Genomic DNA, 17479 nt, shown 5'->3' on the forward strand with positions numbered 1-17479 from the left:
GCTTTACCAACGTTTATGTTGCATCAGTCATTCACGCTAGAGCTCGGCTAATGTATGCACTGTTATTGATACAGTTTCCACATGTTCACCGCAATCAATTAGAAAAATACTTAGTAAATAAATAAGTAAAAGTAAAATAATCGGTTTGTTGATGGACATGCACTTATTAATGCTAATGGTGAGAAATAACAGTTGCAACATCTCATAACGTGCCTCAAACTGAGTAGCTTATCACTGAGAAACGTCCTGCTCGAGTCGTCCTTGCGATGGAGGTTCGGGTTGAATAACTAGTAGTTCTTCCAGTGTTTCATCGATTCGTCGCACTCGCGCTCGGATTGATATGGTAAAATCGACGTCATTGTTTGTTGCTGTGTTTAGTTTACGGTGTAGGAAGCCTCAGGACAGCTGACGTTGTTATGGCAGTGGGCATTTTTGTTGACACGGGTGCTGTATGTGGTAAACCAATCACATCAGACTGAGCTGTCTGGCCAATCAGAGCAGAGTAGCTCACGGAAGGGAGGGATTTGGAGAGATTGATTCATCTGACAAGTCGTTTGAGAAACATTGAAAATGTGGTGATGTGCAAATGTATTTAAATTAAAGTATTTTTTTTACCTCTGATGCATGTAAACCTGTTGTAGGAGACTCCAAAACAACATTAGGAAACTTCAAATATTTAAAAGGTTTTTCCTGTGAAAAAAAAATCTTAATGCCTTAAAATAGCTTGAATGTAACTCTACACCCTTGACTCATTTAGTATACGCGGTTCTATGAATATGCAAATTAGCCCCGCCTCCACTCACTCACACCAGCTCAGAGATCCACTCGTTGACGATCGCACATTGACGTGATTGGTTACAAGTTTGTGATGTCAGAAACACCAGCAATTTCAAACCGTGTTTTTGAGACTGTCTTTGGTTCACTGCAGTTTTAAAGAGAAAATACTGAATTGAATTTGCACATGGTTTGTCTTAATGCATAATAATAACACCACATAGACATAAACAACATTAAAAACTTGATTTTCACCACAGGGGGACTTCTAATAATAATAGAGGAAATAAAATAGAGTAAAAATAGCCTATATTTATATTCTGTGCTTAGGGTTCAGGACAGCATGGAGAGGGTTTAGGATAGTCATCTGTTGGGTTAGGATAGTTATCTGTTGGGTTAGGACAGTCATCTGTTGGGTTTAGGATAGTCATCTGTTGGGTTAGGATAGTCATCTGTTGGGTTTAGGATAGTCATCTGTTGGGTTAGGATAGTCATCTGTTGGGTTTAGGATAGTCATCTGTTGGGTTTAGGATAGTCATCTGTTGGGTTAGGACAGTCATCTGTTGGGTTTAGGATAGTCATCTGTTGGGTTAGGATAGTCATCTGTTGGGTTTAGGATAGTCATCTGTTGGGTTAGGATAGTCATCTGTTGGGTTTAGGATAGTCATCTGTTGGGTTAGGATAGTCATCTGTTGGGTTTAGGATAGTCATCTGTTGGGTTAGGATAGTCATCTGTTGGGTTAGGATAGTCATCTGTTGGGTTTAGGATAGTCATCTGTTGGGTTTAGGATAGTCATCTGTTGGGTTTAGGATAGTCATCTGTTGGGTTTAGGATAGTCATCTGTTGGGTTTAGGATAGTCATCTGCTGGATTTAGGATAGTCATCTGTTGGGTTAGGATAGTCATCTGTTGGGTTTAGGATACCGGTAGTCATCTGTTGGGTTAGGATAGTCATCTGTTGGGTGTAGGATAGTCATCTTTTAGGTTTAGGATAGTCATCTGTTGGGTTTAGGATAGTCATCTGTTGGGTTAGGATAGTCATCTGTTGGGTTTAGGTAGTCATCTGTTGGGTTACGATAGTCATCTGTTGGGTTTAGGATCGTCATCTGTTGGGTTTAGGATAGTCATCTGTTGGGTTACGATAGTCATCTGTTGGGTTTAGGATAGTCATCTGTTGGGTTTAGGATAGTCATCTGTTGGGTTTAGGATAGTCATCTGTTGGGTTTATGATAGTCATCTGTTGGGTTTAGGATAGTCATCTGTTGGGTTTAGGATAGTATGATAGTCATTAGGGGTGTGACGAGACGCTTATCTCACGAGACGAGACTAGACACGAGATTGGGCTCACGAGAACGAGACGAGACGAGATTTTTGCACAATTTTTCAGAAATCCTCAATGACAAAATTCATGGCTGGAAAAATAGTATGCAGGTGCATTTTTCAATGTTTTAACTAATAATCTTCTAATACATGTCATTTCAGGTCTACTTTATGAGTATGAATTATCAAATGCATTGAAAGAAAACAATATTCAAGCACTGTAAAAGGTTTTTATTGACTGGCTTTTCTCCTGTATAATTTCACATTAGTCTCTTCAGACCTTACTGTACATTTAAGAGCTTTCAGAACTTCTGATTGAGGCTGTGTGTGACCTCCTAACTGAACTCCTTTTAACACACATTTAACAGAGAAATAAAAACCGTATAAATAACAAAAATAAATAACTGTTTTCTCTTAGTCTTATTAAGTGCAAACAATAAGTGCGAGTGCAACCATAATCAAAGTTAGCACACAGACTCTTTATAATTGTTGTGAAATTGCGGTTTTATTTTGCACCGGCAGTTATAGGGTTAATGCGGGTGAGTTCGGAAAAGGCCGAGAGAAACGAGGCTGTTTGTCTCTACAGTTGTTCTTGCGTTCCGATTATAAGTTCAGAAACGGAGCCTCCCTTGTCTGTTGTCCTTTGTACGCTACAGTGCTCTCTCAATATTCGCAGTGCCAACAGAGACCAGAGCCGCAAATAAACAGTCCAGAGATGGGTATTGGGAGACGGATTATTTTATGTATGCAGCCTAATTTGTGCGCAATGCACATCAGGGAGCTTGTGTTTTACTTTCACTTACAAATTCGTGACCGCGCGTATAGGGAGCAGCGGTGCTGAGCGCGCATTCTAAATGATAAGACATTTACCAGACGTTTAGTCTGTTGCGCAACGAATCCTCCGCCATCATCACGCGATCAGTGAACTGTGATTCGTGCTGCACTGATTGCAACGGCAACTCGTGCTGGATGAGCAGAGCAGACTTTTGCATTAGTTTATAATGGTTTTTATTTTTTTATAAAAACAACAAAACGATAGTTTAGGCGAATGTGAGTGTAGCGGTGGAATATTAATGGGGATATCGCGAGACAGCTTTTTTACTCGACGAGAAATCTCGTCATATTTAGTCTCGCGAGATCTCGTGGCACGAGATCTCGTCACACCCCTAATAGTCATCTGTTGGGTTTAGGATAGTCATCTGTTGGGTTTAGGATAGTCATCTTTTGGGTTTAGGATAGTCATCTTTTGGGTTTAGGATAGTCATCTTTTGGGTTTAGGATAGTCATCTTTTGGGTTTAGGATAGTCATCTGTTGGGTTTAGGATAGTCATCTGTTGGGTTTAGGATAGTCATCTTTTGGGTTTAGGATAGTCATCTTTTGGGTTTAGGATAGTCATCTTTTGGGTTTTGGATAGTCATCTGTTGGGTTTAGGATAGTCATCTGTTGGGTTTAGGATAGTCATCTGTTGGGTTTTGGGTTTAGGATAGTCATCTGTTGGGTTTTGGGTTTAGGATAGTCATCTGTTGGGTTTAGGATAGTCATCTTTTGGGTTTAGGATAGTCATCTGTTGGGTTTAGGATAGTCATATGTTGGGTTTAGGATAGTCATCTGTTGGGTTTAGGATAGTCATCTGTTGGGTTTTGGGTTTGGGTAGTCATCTGTTGGGTTTAGGATAGTCATCTGTTGGGTTAGGATAGTCATCTGTTGGGTTAGGATAGTCATCTGTTGGGTTTAGGATAGTCATCTGTTGGGTTTAGGATAGTCATCTGTTGGGTTTAGGATAGTCATCTGTTGGGTTTAGGATAGTCATCTGTTGGGTTTAGGATAGTCATCTGTTGGGTTTAGGATAGTCATCTGTTGGGTTTAGGATAGTCATCTGTTGGGTTTAGGATAGTCATCTGTTGGGTTTAGGATAGTCATCTGTTGGATTTTGGGTTTAGGATAGTCATCTGTTGGATTTTGGGTTTAGGATAGTCATCTGTTGGATTTTGGGTTTAGGATAGTCATCTGTTGGGTTTAGGATAGTCATCTGTTGGGTTTAGGATAGTCATCTGTTGGGTTTAGGATAGTCATCTGTTGGGTTTAGGATAGTCATCTGTTGGGTTTAGGATAGTCATCTTTTGGGTTTAGGATAGTCATCTGTTGGGTTTAGGATAGTCATCTGTTGGGTTTAGGATAGTCATCTGTTGGATTTTGGGTTTAGGATAGTCATCTGTTGGGTTTAGGATAGTCATCTGTTGGGTTTAGGATAGTCATCTGTTGGGTTTAGGATAGTCATCTGTTGGGTTTAGGATAGTCATCTTTTGGGTTTAGGATAGTCATCTGTTGGGTTTAGGATAGTCATCTGTTGGGTTTAGGATAGTCATCTGTTGGATTTTGGGTTTAGGATAGTCATCTGTTGGGTTTAGGATAGTCATCTTTTGGGTTTAGGATAGTCATCTGTTGGGTTTAGGATAGTCATCTGTTGGGTTTAGGATAGTCATCTGTTGGGTTTAGGATAGTCATCTGTTGGGTTTAGGATAGTCATCTGTTGGGTTTTGGGTTTAGGGTAGTCATCTGTTGGGTTTAGGATAGTCATCTGTTGGGTTTTGGGTTTAGGATAGTCATCTTTTGGGTTTAGGATAGTCATCTGTTGGGTTTAGGATAGTCATCTGTTGGGTTTAGGATAGTCATCTGTAGGGTTTAGGATAGTCATCTGTTGGGTTAGGATAGTCATCTGTTGGGTTTAGGATAGTCATCTGTTGGGTTTAGGATAGTCATCTGTTGGGTTTAAGATAGTCATCTGTTGGGTTTAGGATAGTCATCTGTTGGGTTTAGGATAGTCATCTGTTGGGTTTAGGATAGTCATCTGTTGGCATTTGTACAAAATCATGGCTCAACATCCTACAATATCACCTCAGAGACTCAGTCCATGGACTCCACCCTTAAAGACCCCACTTTCATCCGTCTGGGATATGTGTACACATATTGTTGTTATTGTAATATTTGGTATTTGATCTTCTGCTTGTAGTATTTATCAGCCCTGTAGAGGGCACTGTGGCTGCGCTTTCTTTTTTCGTTGTAACCGTTTTTCCCCCGTTACTTCCCTTAGCGCAGGTGCAGCCATGAACAGCAGCGAGAGCCTCCCCCCCTCCTCCTCCGTCAACGACATCTCCTCCATGTCCACCGACCAGACCCTGGCGTCCGACACCGACAGCAGCCTGGAGACCTCCGCCGGACCCCTGGGGTGCTGCAGGTGACTAACCGCCTGCCTGCGCAACCCCGTGTTCTTCAGAAGGTGAACCCACAAACCTCGGAAAAATGTAATTAACGCAATCAAATTTAAAACATGAGTTAATATGCGTAAAATAATGTACCATGAGTAAATGACGACAAAGTGTGCATTTTCATTCTGAATATGTATATGTATGAATCTTCACTAGTTGCTTTGCTTTGAATCCCCTCATATGGCATCCAAAAAAATAACGAGACTTAAAAAAAAGAGAGTAAAAAAAAAAAGGACTTAATCGGGCATCTCTGTAAAGTGTACATTGACTGGCTGCTATCTAATACCTTGCGATTTTCTGTGCTTCAGTCGATGTGGCAGGGTGGGCTTTTATTTTAATGAGCACTGTACAATAATCGATCAACCCTTGTATTCTGCCCTAATGAGATGATTTTTTTTTTCTTTGCTTGTGCCGAAACCCCCAACTGGTTTCGGATGGGCTGGTGTGTCTCTGTGCGATTCCTTGTAAGGTATAATAATAATAATAATATGTACAATGGCGCCCCCTATCTCTTGTATATATGTAATTGTGTACAGCTGTGAGGTGTTCTCAGAGTGGGACTGACGGCCAGTAGAGGGAGTTTTCGCACACCTTGCCACATTACAGCTAATCACCCGTTTCCCTTTGCCTGTAGTCTTGCATGGTCAGAGAAAAAAGTACTTAAGCTAATTATAACATATACAATTATAGAGAACCGTGTTTATATAACATTTAAGGAGCTGAAGGGTGAATGTGGGTGAATGTATCTGTCGCTCGACAGGAAGTGAGGCTGCTTTAAAGGAAGCCATTGGGGGGTACAAGCACTGTCGCTGTCATTTTCCCACTTCCAACAGCCCTTCCTTTGTGTTTGTGAAACTCGCCCTCTCTGCGGCAGCCTTGCATGCTTTAACTTCACCTTTGAAAGGTGTGTCTAACTAAGTCGAGAGCATGAGCCTCATCTTCACTTTTGGTTCCTTGTTCACATCCACGCAAACTAAATCTCGAAATTCATATTTTTGTGTTGACTGAAGGGAATCAACGTGCTTACTACCTAAACTTCACAGCAGGAGTTTATTATTAAATTGTTGGATTTGGGAAGTGCCTTTGAAATAATGCAGTTTCCTCCTCAAAAACACGAATACAGTAAAAGCGACGGCTCTGATAGAGGTGTCGGATGTGTCAGGTCTGTTTACCCAATCCCACTATCCCCTACTCATATAGATTTCCTAGTGTAGTCTAAGTGTCTGATTTAAAGTCACTGTATGTATAAAAAAAAAATGGGGGAAAAAAGGCACCTGGACAAAAATCTGTTATAAGCCCCAGATCTGAGAACTGCAGTGGCCTCAGACAGTATTTGGACATTTACGACACACTTAAAAATTGTATTATTACATTAAAAGAAAAGAAAAGTTCACACAGGTGTAGTTCATCACATTAAATATCAACATATTCCACCATCGTTTGACAACCGTAAAATGTCCAAAGTTTCGTTTTGAGCAATTTATGTATCATTTAACATATTAGGTTAAAAAAATTCTACTATTATTTTGTTATATGGATTTACACGTATTTTTTTAATAAATGTCTGAAGTGTCCAATTATGCTTTGGGGCCACTGTTTGTTCCCATGTAACCCCTCCACATTCACATTAATTGTTTCATTTTTAAAAAGACGAGTAATGGAGTTTAAATTTTCACAAACACATGGCTGATGTTTTCAGTATTAGGTCAAGTTTAGCTTCATTGAATATACATTATGAAGTACACAGTAAATTGAACATATAATATTTAAGTTGTACGGTTTTGTTTTGTACCTGTATTTGTCTGATTTGATCCGTGTACTAAACATTTTAATAAAGGGATGAAATACACATGATTTTTTTGGGGGTTTGTTTATGTAACAAAGCTCTAATTTTCTAACTCATTATCATCTACACCCTTTTTGTGGACAAAATTGGTTAATTAGTAGCCTATTAATAATTAAATTATTTGTATTTTTAATAACACATTTATGTGGCATTGCATGTTAATGTTTATCTGATTCTGCTTAAAAGGTACACTATGTCAACTTTAGACCCTCTAGCGTAAGAGCGTTGTTTTGGTTGTGCTTCGGCTCTGCGTGATTTCGCGGATGAATATGGTTATCACACTGCTCATAAAAAACGCGCACTATAGGCTTCAGAGAAATAACCAGTTTAGATGGAAAGGATCTCAAGCTAACTAAGTTAGCTGACGATGTTACAGTAGCTTTACCTATTAGTAGACACGGTACTTCCTTGAAAATAAAGTCCAGCACTGCGCTACAATACTAATGAAATGACCCTTTACAATAGAAAATGCTTTGCAATGAGCTCTTTTAGAGAGCTAAGTTAGCCTACATATGACAATTTATCTGTTCAATAAAATACCTTACCTTGTTGAGTAATAAAATCACCATCTCTGCGTCGCTTTTACATTTCAAATCCCTCAGTGCTTGCCATCTCTGAAAAGCCAAGCCGATGTTGATTCTTGTTTCAGTAGGCTACGAGCTTTGTCGCGTTCTCTTTTTTGCCAGCAGGTTCTCCTCTGTTAAACGTTTTATAACAACGGGTGATTTCCCAGAGGTTGGAGATTTAGTGAGCTGCATATCAACCTTTCTCTCTCGTTGTGACAACTAACCTATGCTGCCACTCCAAGAACATTCACGCATCAAAATGTCCGGATCAACTTTTCTCCTTTTACCGATGTGACGAGACACGCACGGGCGAGTGACGTATGCACGCAATTTCCTGCGAAAACCGTCCGGTCAGGTCTAAAATATAAACCCTTATAACAGGCTTACCATAGTGAATCAGGGTAAGACAAAAACATGTTTTGGAAAAAGTATTGATGATGTATTAACTCAATGTTTTTTTTGTGTTCATTTTAAACAAAAAAAGTTACATAGTGTACCTAAGTAGCCTACACGCAGACGTTTGTTTTCCAGTAAACAAATGTGTTCAATTGAATTTTTATTTCTTTTATGACAGACATGCATTTAACATCAATATCGACCCTATAAATGTGATTTCATATCTCATTTCTAGCCTTCTGTCTGTACACTTTCAGAGCTGAATATGAAATCCTGTTCAAACATAAAACCTCCGAATTTTGATATTGAAAGCCATTTAAATTCCCATTTAATTTGCCTGGACATTATCAGAAGTTTCCCGACCTAATCAGACATTTCCAGCATAATAATCAACATAAAAATTCTCACGTCACCACCTTATACGGTACAAAGTAGGCCTAATACATATCATCTCTAGAGGACAGAGAGGGTTCTGGGAGGTCTCCGGTCTCTGCAAAATATTTCAATACGGCTGCTGATGATTTTACAACAGGGTGGACACGTCCATATAGTAGCTTTTGTATTTCAACTGTTAGAATTCAATACTAATTGTAAACCGTTGCGTGTCCAATTTGTTGATTGCATTTCATTTAGGAATAGATGGATAGCAATGTTGTGTGGCATCTTGCATTTTACACAGGTTATTTTTCGACTAAAGGCCCTCGTGTCTGTCGGGTCACTCACAGGGTTCCTTTTTGACTCCATCGTCTCAGTCGTCCATTTTGAAACTCAACTTAAACCAGTTGTTATGAATTATTAAGCTCAAAACGTTAACTTTAAATATGAACTCAAACTGTAAGGCTTCCTCATGTAAGAGGTTGAAATGAGTGTAATGTCGGGCCAGGAGTGTGTGTTTCTCCCGTGGTGCTTGAAACAAAAAAAAACATTAGGATTGATGTCTCAGAATGGCTTCTGATCAAAGTAGGCGTCAACATTGAATGTGTGTACTTTTCAGAATGATATGATGCTGCTTCTGAAACCATTATACGCCTGTGAGAGCGGTGATACTTGGGAAGCCACTACTGTTGCATTGTGGGTAAAGTATTGAGTGTTGAAGCTGAAAGAACGTGGCAGGTGTGCTGTACGTGCTGTATTGTAGAGTGTGACTTTGTCTCGTAACAGTGTGTGAGCAGGGAGCGAAAGATCGGAAATGATGTAACTTAACGATGTGCTATTATGATGTCATCATTTAAACTCAAACCGATTGGTCGAGATGGTGGCCTTAACAGAATTGTAAAATATTCCCTGGTTTTGTTTGAATCTGTTAAAAAACAACAACCCTGTTCATTATCCAGTCTTGAATGTTCATCATAATTAATGCATGTCACTAGATGAAACCGTTCAGCAGCTCTCAGATAACACATCTGTCATGTTATGTTTGAAATGAAGGTATATTTAATGTAATATTTTCGTATGAATTACATGCTTCCATCGAAACAATCTGCACAACAATGTACCGTTGATGAATCTGTGTCACTGCAATCAAAGGAAACACTCAGAGCAATACTGACCATTACCATTGACCTCTTTCACTTTCTTTCGGTTCTCTTATCTTTTATTCCTCCCTTTTTCTTTTCTTCTTTCCTCTTTCCCAGTTCCCTCCTTCCATCATTTTTTCCTTAATTTTCTTTTCTTCGTTTACTTTCCCTCTGTTATCTTTCCTTTCCATTCTTGCTTGCTTTGCTTTATTGTCTTCATTTCGCTTCCATCCTTTCCTTTTTTCCCTCCTTCCTTCCTTAGTTCCTTATTGTTTACTTCCCTCACTTCCTTTTTTCGCAACCATTTTCCTTTTTTCCTTCCTCGTTGCTTTTTTGTTACCTTTCAATTCCATCCTTGCTTTCTTTGCTTTTTTGTCTTCATTTTAGCCTTCCTTTCTTCCTATTTACCTTCCTTCCCGTATTCTTTTTCTTCCTTTCCTTTCTTTATGCATTATTTTCTTTCCATTCTTCCTGTTTCTCTTTCTGTTTCCTTCCTTCTTTGCTCCATCTTTTTTTTATCTTACTTTTTGTTTCCTTCGTTGCTCCCTCTTTTGTCTCTTCATTTGTTTTCCTTCCTTCCTTCCTTCCTTTTTGTTTCCTTTCATCATTACTTTCTGTTTACATTCGTTTCTTTGCCTTTTTTCTTGTTTCTCCATTTATTTTCTTTCTTCCTTTCTGTCAGTCATTCCTTTCTTTTTCTATCTTCATTTTGTTTTCCCTTTTTTCCTTCTTCCTTTTGTTTCTCTTCCTCCCTGCTTGTTTGTTTTTTCTTTCCTTTTTTGTCTTTCTAAGTTTATTCAATGTCAGACATCACAGTTAGTGCAGTAACAAAACTCTTTAAGTGTGGATGAACAATGGATTGTTTTACATGAATTCACACTGTGTATTAATACGAGTAATGTTACGAGTCTCATGGTGATGTTCAACTCAATCAAGTCTTTATGGTTTCATTTGGACTCGGATGGTATTTTTAAGCCTCTTTCTCTCTCCGTCTATCTCTTTCTGTGCTGTCAGTGAGCCCTTCTGTTGAGAGATTAAGATGGAGGCTGTGGTTCTTTTCGACATCTAACGCCATTTTCACACCACCTGCTCCAGGCTGTTGATCAAATCAAATTATTCAAATGCAAGAAAAAATGAGATGGTTTGGGGGGCAAAAAAATAAAAATAAAACTTAAAGATTTAAACAGCACTATGAATTGCTGTTACCACCCGACATTTTAAAGGTACTGTGTATGTAATATAAATATCTGTATGTGACTGAAAATAAACTCCTTTGACCTTGAAATGAATTGTCATCTGTTCTTGAATTCGCATGCCTTTTAAGCTGGCATAGACATGGCGACTGTCTATTTATATGGGTTGTTTTTTAGTTTTTAATTTCCTTTGTGACATCAGTTCATTTTAAATCTTCCTGTGGTGAGAAAAGGGATATTTAAAAAGTATGAATATTCTATGTAGTTGATCAAATAATATGAGGTCATAAACACTGCTTGCATAATAACTGCATTAACAGCAAGGTGCTGTCTAAATTATTATTAGATAGAGCATATCAACACAACATGACCTTCTGCTAATTATTAATAGCCTATTAAGTGAATAACTGAACATCATTACAATCTTTTTATAACTGAAATATTTGGACATGATATAACACATAATTTAACACGTAATTACATTAAAGATGATTGTGGGTATACATGAGTGCAAATACGTGTATGCTATCAGGCTAATTGCTAATTGCTATGCTAGTACAGTACATAAGCTAAAACAGACATTTAGTCATTAGAACGTAGTTCAAACAGCATTATCATAACATGATTTTGTAGGAATTGTAATCAGGAGAGTGCCTATTAAAAAGAGAGTAAAGAGAGTATACCTATTAAAAGTAATGGGATCGCAATGGAGACACGATTTCGAGGGAGGACCTGATTTGTCCCCGCACCTGCTCGACCGGTTACTTCCTGAGGACCTGCTCAAATGAACGATTCATTCAAGAATCAGACATCACTGAGAATCACTAAGGAATGAGTGGGATTATTGAGAGAGAGAGTGTGTGTGTTCAGAATGTGGGGTTTTAAAAGAGTGAGGAATAAAGCAAGGTTTGGTTTTTCAATTCAAAGCAAAGAGAGAGAGGCTTCTCTCATCTTTTTTGTTCTTTCGTTTTTTTTTTCTCTTTTTACCATTTTCACAGAATCCAGCAGATTTTGAAGAAGAGCTGTCTTTCTATTAGGGTCATTTTTGAGATCTGTGCTTTCGGTCCTTCTCAAAGCTGGGCTTGAAGAGTCCTCAATTTAGGACTCCTGAATATAAATGAGTTCTTCAACACAGAGGCGTCACCATATCTGCTTATTTTAATACCTTACCAATGCATATGTTTCTTCTCAGACCGTCTATGAGCCAACCAGGGAGTTTGTACCATGGCACAAGCTCAGGTTTCCATATAGGGTTCCTGTAGTCATGGAAAAGCTGGAAATATCAGAGACGTTTTCAAAGCAGTACCTTGAAATTAGTTAGAGAGGTTGAAATGATGAGGAAATCAAAGTTGGGTTGTAAAAAAAGAGTGTGACCCACACCTAACCATGATGACTGTAATGAGAAAAAAGTGTTATCAGAGTGTTTTAATTTGTTTTCCAGGAATGAAACTCCTGGAGTTCTTCTTTTGAAAATGAGAGTTCTCAGTTTTTTAACCACGAGCTCTAAAATATTTCTTCAGATAGACATGTAGAGTTAAACTTAATGTATAGTGATGTCTAATTCATGAGCAAATTGTTCTCAATGACTCTATAACTGGTTCAAAAATCACTCTGAATGATTCATTACTGATATATGTATTTTTTTGTTCGGTATTCAAATGACTGGAAAGGCCATGGAAATTCTTTGTACAAAAAGTGTGGGAACTCAGTTTGGACCGTTTCAAGCTAAACATTTCAAAAAATGATTTAATGTTTTGAATGATAAAATAAGTGTGCTTGAACTTCAGTTGAACTGACTATATCTACATCCTGGCTATAAATCACCTTGACACCCAGATGATTTAAAATTGACTGCAAAAATGAAAAGTGAAATTCATTGTGAGGAAAAACTCGCAGCATTTGTTTTTTTTTAAGACAATTTAACCCTGTAAAGCCTGACATGAGAATTTACATACAATTATTTAGACACAAGATGAAAAAAAAGGCTTGCATGTGTTTTTTGTTGAGTATCATATTTGATACATCATAGCTCATATATAGTGAATATGGAGCTCAAAGGAGAAAATTTCATTCAGAGGCCCAAACTGAGCACTTTAATTAGCCAAAAAGATGACATTCTGATTATTGTAATATGAATCAATAAGATCTTAATACCAGTATAGGAGACTAATACCAGTATAGGAGACTACTTACATAAAAGGCATATAAATATCAGTTGTCATTCTATATCTCCCAATAATGTTTTAGAAATATATTTAATGCAATGCAATACACCAATGATTGAGAGATGAACAAATAAACGTGCATCAAAAGCCTGATCCTGTTATGATGATAGCAGAAGAACCCAAGCGCAGACGGTAGACAATTACACAACGTTTATTATAACAGAAAAACAGGGGAAAATAAAGCCCACGATGGGGCAAAACAGAGGCAATACAAACGAGGGATAACTAAACTAGATAACACTTGACAAACACTAGACTATTAAACAGCAAATACAAGATCAAGACGTTCTTCAAAGACAAGGTACTCACAGGTAGACTCTCACAAAGTGTGACACAATGAACCGGCACAGGACAGCAAACACAAGGGGATGAAATAGGGGAACACTAATGACAAAGACAGGTGAAACTGACTAGACAATTATGACAAGACGAGGGTAATAAGGGGGCGGAGTTACATAACGAGACATCACAAGCACATGGCCAAAACACAAGACCATGTGCTTGCACACAAAACATGATTCTGTCATGATCCTGCCTCAAGACTAGAGAAAATCAGGGACACGAGGGCAGAATCATGACAGATCCATCATATTTGATACTCATATTTTAACATGATTTTTCAAAACAATTATGTATAATCAAGGACATTCCATAGACGTAATAGTTTTATACTGTACAAACATTCTGTCCTCTACCCCTAAACTTTCCTATCACTTAAAACTTTCTGCTATTTTAGATTATCAAAAAGTATAATAATTCTGTCTGATTTATAAGCTTGTTTCCTCCTGGGGACCAACAAATGTTCCCACAAGGTCAAACTTTAGTATTATACTTGTGGGGACATCTGGTCCACATAACGTATAGGAATACCAGGATCACACACACACACACACACACACACACACACACTTGACTGGAGCATATTTATCATCTCAATAGCTCTGTTACCTACAGTGGACTTCCATCTCATTTGGTTTAGTTCTATAAAATGGAACAAAACCTGACTCGCCAACAAAGGCCGATCCCTGCATGAGAAGCACTCAATTATCTGTGCTTCTCTCCAGCTTCCAGAGGTTCGTATTCTTCAGATCAAGCTTGGCGTGAAAATATTCCTGGATGCCTCTCCTCTCTGTCATCTGTAGCTCCGAATGGAATTTGCAGGCTGCGTTTACTTTGTCCGGCTGCTATAAGCCTATTATGCAGTGAAGAAAGGTGCTGAGTGTGTGAGCCAGACTCCCTCTATGTGCTGCTGTTGTGAGGATGGAGACCGCAGGCCACCTGGTGTGTCTTCTAATAGGTTCAGGGTGAAATACATTATGGGATCTTTAAATTCAAGTGGACCCTTACTGGGGAAAAATGACAAGGATGGTAATCCCCAGAGTGCACCGGGGCAGCGTTACAGGTCTGTATAGCAAAGTTAAAGGATTAGTTAAAGGCCCACTGAAGTGCCTTGAAACGCGCATCATTATTCAATGTGTTGACGTAATAGCTGGGTTTCAGTCACGTGATTATGATGACGCGCGAAATTCAGATGGAGGGCAGGGAGTGAAGAGCGCAATGGACGAGATGGAGGAAAGTCCGTACTGTACTACTTTTCACACTATTTTACAAGAGAAAGATATAAACAAAAAATCAAACATGTTGGACGTGATCCTTACGTTATTAAGAGGAGCGATTTTCAACTGAATTGAAAGATTTCCAGCCATCGAGGCGGTAGATATCAGCAACTACCTCGTCTTACAGACATACTTTGACTTTACAAAGTTCGTAAACGTTACACGTTAACTTACACGTTACACAAACATAGCCACTTAAGTTGTATAAACTCACCTTTGACGAAGTGATCACGGCACACACGGGCATTTTCCCATTCGGTTCCTCCCGACCGCAGACGTAGGTTTGCAAGCCGTTTTCCCGGAGTTTTTCGGTCAATTTCTTGCATTTCCCCCCTTATGAACAACAACTTTTGGTACACGATAAAAACTCCTCGTGGTTTGATCGATTTAAGTAACCATAAACGACGCAAAACATAGGCATTTTGAGTTTGTTATAGTGCTTTCTAAATACAGCAAATCACTTCCTGCCCTCCATTTGCATTTCGCGCCATGGCAACGCAGTGGCGTGACGTCATATGAAAACAAGCTATTTACACTGAACTCGAATATCGAGGTTCCGGCAAGATGGCGGCGTGATCAGTCAAAAGTTTCGAGCTCTCGGTACCTAAATTTTAGTAGGAAAAGTAGTTAACGTAGCTGTCAGCAGAATTCATATATGCTTTAGATCGTAAGATATTCTGTACCAATCTATGATATCTTTGACCGTAAACATGCCTAAATCTGCACAAAAAAGGGCCAGTGACTCCGGAAAGCCTGATTCACGTGTATCGGCTAAACATGGCCATGACTACGAAACCAGTATGATTGAAGACGCGCACCTGGAAGAAGATGAAGAATTTCCGCCATACCCTGTAACTCCAAGCAAACCTCCACTTGCAAAAAAACCAACAATTGTCAAAGTTCACACTGGTAGTGCATCTAATGCCGACGAGATTGTAACAACGCTCTCTAATCTTATCAATTCACGAAGTGATGCCCTGGAAACGATGGTTCGAAACGCCTGTGCAGAAATAAAAGAGCTAAAAAGCAAAATGCTTTACATGGAGAAACGAATGGACAGGGACGAGCAAGCATCCAGGGTATGTATGAGTCGGGTGACGGATTTGGAACGGTATGGTAGGCGCTGGAACCTGCGGCTCCACGGTCTGCCAGAGACGACCACAGAGAATGTGCGAGAGGAGGTTATCCGCGTGTGCCAAGAAGTGCTGCCACAAGAAGCAGCGAAACTGCCAGATTCTATTGATGTTGCTCACCGGCTGGGAACCAAACGTGCTAATGAGACGAGGCCGCGTGCGACAATCATTCGGTTCACTGCCAGGAGATTCAGAGATGCAGTATGGAAGGCGGCTAAAAGCAGTGAGTTTCTCCGGAATCAAGGCATGCAGTTTAAGGAAGATCTGACAAAGGAGGACAGAGATTGCAGACAGAAGTTGTGGCCTCTAATCAAAAAAGCCCGCGATGATGGCAAATCTGCTTACTTTATCGGAGGACGTGGTTTTATTGATGGAACTGAAATTACGGGGTGAGACAGTGCTATTTTTTCTAGGTTTCTTTCTCAAGATTCTCAGAAATGCGAGTTCATTTGTTGAACTGAACGCCAAGAGGCTGTTGTAAGCTTCGATACCATTGGACAATATAACAATTACGTCAGGGCAACAACCTGTGTTCAGAAAGGTATGGACAGTTGTTAAAAAAAAAAAAAAAGGGGTTTAACAGCAGCCTATGTTATATAGGCCTACTGTTCTTTGTGTTCTGTCAAAATGTTAATGTTAAACAAGTAATAAGAGAGAATTTACGCTTAGACCGCTAACGTTGATAGTTTTTTTTTTTTTTTTTTTTTTTCCTACACGTAATTGCTGCAGTTATTCAATGAGTGCTGATCTCGATACCACTTTGATTTAACGTTTATACCAGATTGACCAGACATTTTAGTTCTCTATTCTTTAACTAATCTGTCACATTTATCACTTATTTCGTTTAATGCTAGGGGGTTAAGAAATATAGTTAAAAGGAAAGCTCTATTTCTCTTTGCCAAACAGTTTAGGGCGGATTTTTGTTTTGTACAAGAAGCTCACTCTATTAAAGAAGATACAAAATTTTGGACTTCTCAATGGGGTAACTCAGTTTGGTTTGCGCATGGATCTGAACACTCCGCGGGAGTAATTACTTTAAAGAATAGATTTAATGGAGATGTTCTTCATACAGAATGTGATCCTGCAGGACATTTTATTTGCCAAGTAATTATGTATGATGATAAAATACTTATATTAGGAAATGTATATGGGTATAATAACTCTTTGGAAAATAACAATCTTTTCGAATACATAGAAAATATATTTATTGGCTGGTTAAATAAATATCCAAATGCAATTTTCTTAGTTGGAGGGGATTTCAATATTATACTAAATGGAACTATGGATAAATGGCCACCAGGTCGACCTAACATAAATAACAACAATCTTAAAAACTTCATGGATAAATTCAACCTTACAGATATTTGGAGAGCCAAATTTTCACATAAGTCATTTACATGGAGTAATAAATCAGGATCTAGTCAATCTAGAATTGACTTCTGGTTATTGTCTGAGAGTTTTAATAAAGATGACGTAGAAGTTGACATTATTTCTACTCCGCTCACAGATCACAAAGCTATCAGCATTAATATTAAATTCTCTAATACAAGTTGTTTTATGAATGGATCATATTGGAAGCTTAACAATTCTCTGCTACTATATGACGAAGTTAAAAAAGTAATCACT

General features: G+C 38.7%; 1 protein-coding gene across 9 annotated transcripts in view; it reads left to right on the forward strand.

The window, feature by feature from the left end:
* mapk10 (mitogen-activated protein kinase 10) overlaps nucleotides 1–7210 on the forward strand; it is a 76800-nt gene extending 69590 nt beyond the window's left edge. For 6 of the 9 annotated variants that reach the window (XM_056258282.1, XM_056258285.1, XM_056258286.1 and 3 more), the window contains one exon: nucleotides 5192–7210. In XM_056258282.1, coding sequence (XP_056114257.1) covers nucleotides 5192–5334 — 143 coding nt within the window. In that variant the 3' untranslated portion in view covers nucleotides 5335–7210. Of the gene's footprint in view, nucleotides 1–5186 lie in introns of all 9 variants that reach the window. The other 3 variants (XM_056258287.1, XM_056258289.1, XM_056258288.1) reach the window with 3 other exon arrangements.
* The last annotated feature ends 10269 nt before the right edge of the window (nucleotides 7211–17479 follow it).

Source organism: Rhinichthys klamathensis, unplaced genomic scaffold (genome assembly GCF_029890125.1).
Source record: "Rhinichthys klamathensis goyatoka isolate OS25496 unplaced genomic scaffold, OSU_Roscu_1.1 h1tg000150l_1, whole genome shotgun sequence".
NCBI lineage: Eukaryota > Metazoa > Chordata > Actinopteri > Cypriniformes > Leuciscidae > Rhinichthys > Rhinichthys klamathensis.